Here is a 6,000-nt window from a genome sequence, read left to right as displayed (position 1 = left end):
GTACCCCGGAGCTGCTGGAGTGTGCTGTGAGGGCGGCCAGGGGCCTGGACCCCAGGCCCCCGGGGGCGTGCGGGGGAAGCGTGAGCGGAGGAGGGGGCCATCGGGAGAGCATCGCTGGGCGCGCCAAGCGCTTCCTCGCCAGCCTGGTCCCGCGCCACCCCAGGGAGAAGGAGCGCGACGCCGGAAAGTTCCTCAGACAGAAGTCCTACTCCTGTCACGACCTGGGGGCCCTGTGATACAGGAAGAGGAGGAGTCAGGGGGGGGTGGGGGGTGGACTGAGAGGAGAGGAGGAAGGGAGGGATGGAGAATAGAGAAACAGAGAGAGTAGGGAGTGATTGAGGATGGGAATAGAAGGAGTTGAAGGATGTTTGTCACACAGAAAGAGAGAGAAAGAGAGGGAGAGAGAGAGGGAGAGGAAGGGATACTTTAATAGGTTAATTATGGTGAGCAGGCTGAGAGTGTAAATGTGCCAGAGTGATGAGAGGACAGAGAGACCGTCTGAGTGATGGCGTGACGGAGAGAGCAGTACGACCCTGAATGATAACCACGTAGTGATGAATGTTTTGTGCAGTAGGTTGGAATTTATGTAGATTCTTAGCACCAGAGAGCCATGGCCGTACGCGGACCCGTGAATGTGCTGTTCTAGAACACCTGTAAATAAATACCGTATCACGCCAGGCTTACTGTAGTGGTGGCACTGATATGTCACATTCATGTGTTTCGTTTAAGATTCAATAAATACGCTGAGCTCTTATGAAACTCTCTTTGTGTGTGTTTATTTGTATCGTGTGTGCGGTTGCGGTTGGACATTTCAGCGTAGCCTTCCCATCTGGTGAGTCTCGTAACCATGGGGATAGAGAGAGATAACAGAAGGTCAGAGAGAGATAGAGAGAGGAGGGAGGGGTGAGAATAGAGATATAGAGAGGAGAGAAGGATGGAGATAAAGAGAGGAGGGAGGGATGGAGAGATGGATAGAGAGGAGGGAGGGGTAGAGAGAGACCGAGAGGAGAGAGGGAGAGATAGATAGAGGAGGGAGGGGTAGAGAGAGACAGAGAGAGAGGATGGAGAGATAGATAGAGAGGATGGAGGGAAAAAGAGACTGAGAGAGGAAAGAGAGGGGGATGGAGAGATCGAGAGGAGGGAGGGATAGAGAGAGACCGAGAGAGGAGAGAGAGGATGGAGGGAAATTAGAGCATGTAGATATCCTTTATGTACTGTAGAGTTCTCGTTGCCAGGTTACTGTTGTCAAGGAGACCTGTAATCTTTGTGACATATAGTTCACAGGCAGAGAAGCATAATTGTGCAATTTGTGATAAAAAACACAGAATAACCCGAGACTGCTGCAGCAAAAAATATGTTTTCAGTGAACTTTCCTGGTAAAAGAAAAAGAAAAAAGGGGAGAAGTACAGTGGTTAAAGAGACGTACAGAATCATCACGGCCCATGTGCACGGCTGCTCATGACTAACGGCACGTTTGAACACATCATGAATCACAAAAAGAAGACGACAGGCCACAATAACTCATCAATAATTGATCAGAGGGATGATAAATTAACAACACAAACAGCACCGTTTTTGCATTCTACTGTACACAGCACCAAATATGTGGCACAGTCACAGGTGACCTAAAGTGCATTGGCTCATTAGCAGAGTGGCGTGGTGGGGGTGCAGTCGAGACCGTTGTAGGACCCAGACCAAGGTAGGGGGTGGGGGGAAGGCTGTACTGTATCAAAGCCACCATATTATCTCAAAACGTACTGTCATTTTTGTTTTTTCATTTGACATTTACTGTCTCACCAGTGCAGAGACGATCTGGCTGGCAGGCTCCAGGGGTCGGACATGAACTGAGTTTATCAGAGCAGACATTACATACAGTAACTGTCAATTTAAGTCATTTAATTTAGTTTTACAAGAGTTAGCCTAGAAGTCAAGTCAAACTTTATTCCTAAAGCACATTTAAAACCAACCGTGGTTGACCAAAGTGCTGTACAGTGAGCTAAAAGGCACTAAAACAATAAAATACAGTAAATATTAATACTAAATACTATATAATACAATATAGTAAATAGCAAATATGAAGAGATGAAGAGGAAATACATACTGTACATAAATTGATGGAGTGCTAAGCTCATCGTGTAATCAAGGCCACAGAGAAGAGGTGAGGAGAGACTTGGAAGGCATCCAAGGTCTGGGCAGTTCTAATATTCAGCGGTAGGCTATTCCACAGCTTGGGGACAGCATCTACAAAAGCTGAGGGCACCTCTGGTTTTGAGCCTGGATTTAGGGACATCCAGGAGCAGCTGACTGCTTGACCTGAGTGCTCTAGCCGGGCTATGGAAGTGAAGGAGTTCAGCTAGACTCAGCAAGTTGAAGAGCAAAAAAATGATTCTAAGTGCTATCTGATTGGTTATATACCTTATGGAAGGGCATGTTGTCTGATCTGATTGGTTATATACCTTGTGGAGAGGCAGGTTGTCTGATCTGATTGGTTATATACCTTGTGTGTGGCAGGTGATTGGCCATAGGGCAGGGTGTCTGATCTGATTGGTTATATACTGTTAGAGTTCGGTTTTGGGACCCAGGCGCAACAGGAAAGGAGGAGGCAAGGAACGGTAAAGCCCGGAGGGGCGATTTAATAAGATCACAAAGGGGGATGTGGTAGTCGTACAGCCGATGGTCAGGCAGGAGCGTGGTAGTCGTACAGGCGATGGTCAGGCAGGAGCGGGGTTGTCGTACAGGCGATGGTCAGGCAGGAGCGGGGTTGTCGTACAGGCGATGGTCAGGCAGGAGCGGGGTTGTCGTACAGGCGATGGTCAGGCAGGAGCGGGGTTGTCGTACAGGCGATGGTCAGGCAGGAGCGGGGTTGTCGTACAGGCGATGTTCAGGCAGGAGCGGGGTTGTCGTACAGGCGATGGTCAGGCAGGAGCGGGGTTGTCGTACAGGCGATGTTCAGGCAGGAGCGGGGTTGTCGTACAGGCGATGGTCAGGCAGGAGCGTTGTCGTACAGGCGATGGTCAGGCAGGAGCGGGGTAATCGTACAGGCGTGGGTCAGGCAGGAGCGGGGTAATCGTACAGGCGTGGGTCAGGCAGGAACTGGAGAGATGAGGAGGGGAGGCAGGGTGAGTGAGAGTAATCACAAACGGGGAACGGGAAAAAACACTACAAAATACGGGTAAGGAGATTGTAGGCTAGGCTATACTTTACCACAAGAGTTTATGGTAAGATCTGGCGATGAGTGGAGTGTAGACCAGGTTCTTGTAGAGGTTGAAGGTGATTGCAGAACGAGGGACAGGTGTGGTGATAATTGGAAACCGGTGAGTAGAGCCGCGCCCGCGTCATCGTCGGAGACGAGCGCGCCGTTCTTGTCTTTGCGCACGGGCCGATGTGCTGGGCATGTCGGGATCCGACTCTTCGTCACCGGAGAGGGAGGAGACTGCCGAGTCCGCGGAGCTGGCTGGAGACGGGGAACGCCCGGCAGTGGGGGGAAACTCCGGAGAGTCAGAGCGTTGTATGCCCGGGCTGATGCGACGTGCGGTAGAGCGCGTAGGACGCCCCGAGCGCGCAGCGGGCCCAGAGGGGAGAGAGGGAGGCGGTTGTGGAGGCGAGGGCATGCGAGCCGTAACAGGACCCCCCCCCCCGAGGGGAGCCACCTGGCGACCGACCGGGGGCGTCAGGATGGGCCCGGTAGAAGTCCCGGAGGGCCAGATCTTACTGTTAGAGTTCGGTTTTGGGACCCAGGCGCAACAGGAAAGGAGGAGGCAAGGAACGGTAAAGCCCGGAGGGGCGATTTAATAAGATCACAAAGGGGGATGTGGTAGTCGTACAGCCGATGGTCAGGCAGGAGCGTGGTAGTCGTACAGGCGATGGTCAGGCAGGAGCGGGGTTGTCGTACAGGCGATGGTCAGGCAGGAGCGGGGTTGTCGTACAGGCGATGGTCAGGCAGGAGCGGGGTTGTCGTACAGGCGATGTTCAGGCAGGAGCGGGGTTGTCGTACAGGCGATGGTCAGGCAGGAGCGGGGTTGTCGTACAGGCGATGTTCAGGCAGGAGCGGGGTTGTCGTACAGGCGATGGTCAGGCAGGAGCGTTGTCGTACAGGCGATGGTCAGGCAGGAGCGGGGTAATCGTACAGGCGTGGGTCAGGCAGGAACTGGAGAGATGAGGAGGGGAGGCAGGGTGAGTGAGAGTAATCACAAACGGGGAACGGGAAAAAACACTACAAAATACGGGTAAGGAGATTGTAGGCTAGGCTATACTTTACCACAAGAGTTTATGGTAAGATCTGGCGATGAGTGGAGTGTAGACCAGGTTCTTGTAGAGGTTGAAGGTGATTGCAGAACGAGGGACAGGTGTGGTGATGATAATTGGAAACCGGTGAGTAGAGCCGCGCCCGCGTCATCGTCGGAGACGAGCGCGCCGTTCTTGTCTTTGCGCACGGGCCGATGTGCTGGGCATGTCGGGATCCGACTCTTCGTCACCGGAGAGGGAGGAGACTGCCGAGTCCGCGGAGCTGGCCGGAGACGGGGAACGCCCGGCAGTGGGGGGAAACTCCGGAGAGTCAGAGCGTTGTATGCCCGGGCTGATGCGACGTGCGGTAGACCGCGTAGGACGCCCCGAGCGCGCAGCGGGCCCAGAGGGGAGAGAGGGAGGCGGTTGTGGAGGCGAGGGCATGCGAGCCGTAACAGGAACTGTTAGAGTTCGGTTTTGGGACCCAGGCGCAACAGGAAAGGAGGAGGCAAGGAACGGTAAAGCCCGGAGGGGCGATTTAATAAGATCACAAAGGGGGATGTGGTAGTCGTACAGCCGATGGTCAGGCAGGAGCGTGGTAGTCGTACAGGCGATGGTCAGGCAGGAGCGGGGTTGTCGTACAGGCGATGGTCAGGCAGGAGCGGGGTTGTCGTACAGGCGATGGTCAGGCAGGAGCGGGGTTGTCGTACAGGCGATGTTCAGGCAGGAGCGGGGTTGTCGTACAGGCGATGGTCAGGCAGGAGCGTTGTCGTACAGGCGATGGTCAGGCAGGAGCGGGGTAATCGTACAGGCGTGGGTCAGGCAGGAACTGGAGAGATGAGGGGAGGCAGGGTGAGTGAGAGTAATCACAAACGGGGAACGGGAAAAAACACTACAAAATACGGGTAAGGAGATTGTAGGCTAGGCTATACTTTACCACAAGAGTTTATGGTAAGATCTGGCGATGAGTGGAGTGTAGACCAGGTTCTTGTAGAGGTTGAAGGTGATTGCAGAACGAGGGACAGGTGTGGTGATGATAATTGGAAACCGGTGAGTAGAGCCGCGCCCGCGTCATCGTCGGAGACGAGCGCGCCGTTCTTGTCTTTGCGCACGGGCCGATGTGCTGGGCATGTCGGGATCCGACTCTTCGTCACCGGAGAGGGAGGAGACTGCCGAGTCCGCGGAGCTGGCCGGAGACGGGGAACGCCCGGCAGTGGGGGGAAACTCCGGAGAGTCAGAGCGTTGTATGCCCGGGCTGATGCGACGTGCGGTAGAGCGCGTAGGACGCCCCGAGCGCGCAGCGGGCCCAGAGGGGAGAGAGGGAGGCGGTTGTGGAGGCGAGGGCATGCGAGCCGTAACATATACCTTGTGAAGAGGGCAGGTGATTGGCTATATACCTCATAGGGCAGGGTGTCTGATCTGATTGGTTATATTTATGGAGGGCAGGTGATGGTTATATACCTTGTAGAGAGGGCAGGGTGTCTCCCTGTGCTGACTGCTCGTGAGCACACACACTATGACCGTATCTCCAAACTCGTGTGTTGTATTGAGTGAACCAACTGAAAAACATCTGGTGAAATGGACAGGATTTTCAGATGTAGTTGTTCAAGGAGGCCAGGACAGGGCATGTTGTCACACGTCAGCAGTACATTCTGTCACCCTGTCACCCTTCTCTGAATATACCCCCACACCAACAACATCACACTGGGTCATTAATCCACTCCCACTCTTGACTGGGTATACCCTGTCATTAATCCACTCCCACTCTTGACTGGG

General features: G+C 54.0%; 1 protein-coding gene across 1 annotated transcript in view; it reads left to right on the top strand.

The window, feature by feature from the left end:
• Positions 1 to 236, top strand: part of rem2 (RAS (RAD and GEM)-like GTP binding 2) — a gene marked incomplete at its 3' end in the record, with an annotated part of 6,141 nt that extends 5,905 nt beyond the window's left edge. Inside the window, exon 4 of the mRNA XM_084436345.1 lies at positions 1 to 236. This exon is cut by the window's left edge and continues 66 nt beyond it. Within this exon, the coding sequence (XP_084292471.1) occupies positions 1 to 236 (236 nt within the window).
• Between the last annotated feature and the right edge of the window lie 5,764 nt (positions 237 to 6,000).

This window comes from Borostomias antarcticus (genome assembly GCF_949987555.1).
Source record: "Borostomias antarcticus genome assembly, chromosome: 3".
NCBI classification, from domain to species: domain Eukaryota; kingdom Metazoa; phylum Chordata; class Actinopteri; order Stomiiformes; family Stomiidae; genus Borostomias; species Borostomias antarcticus.
This window is presented reverse-complemented; position numbering and strand designations above follow the sequence as displayed.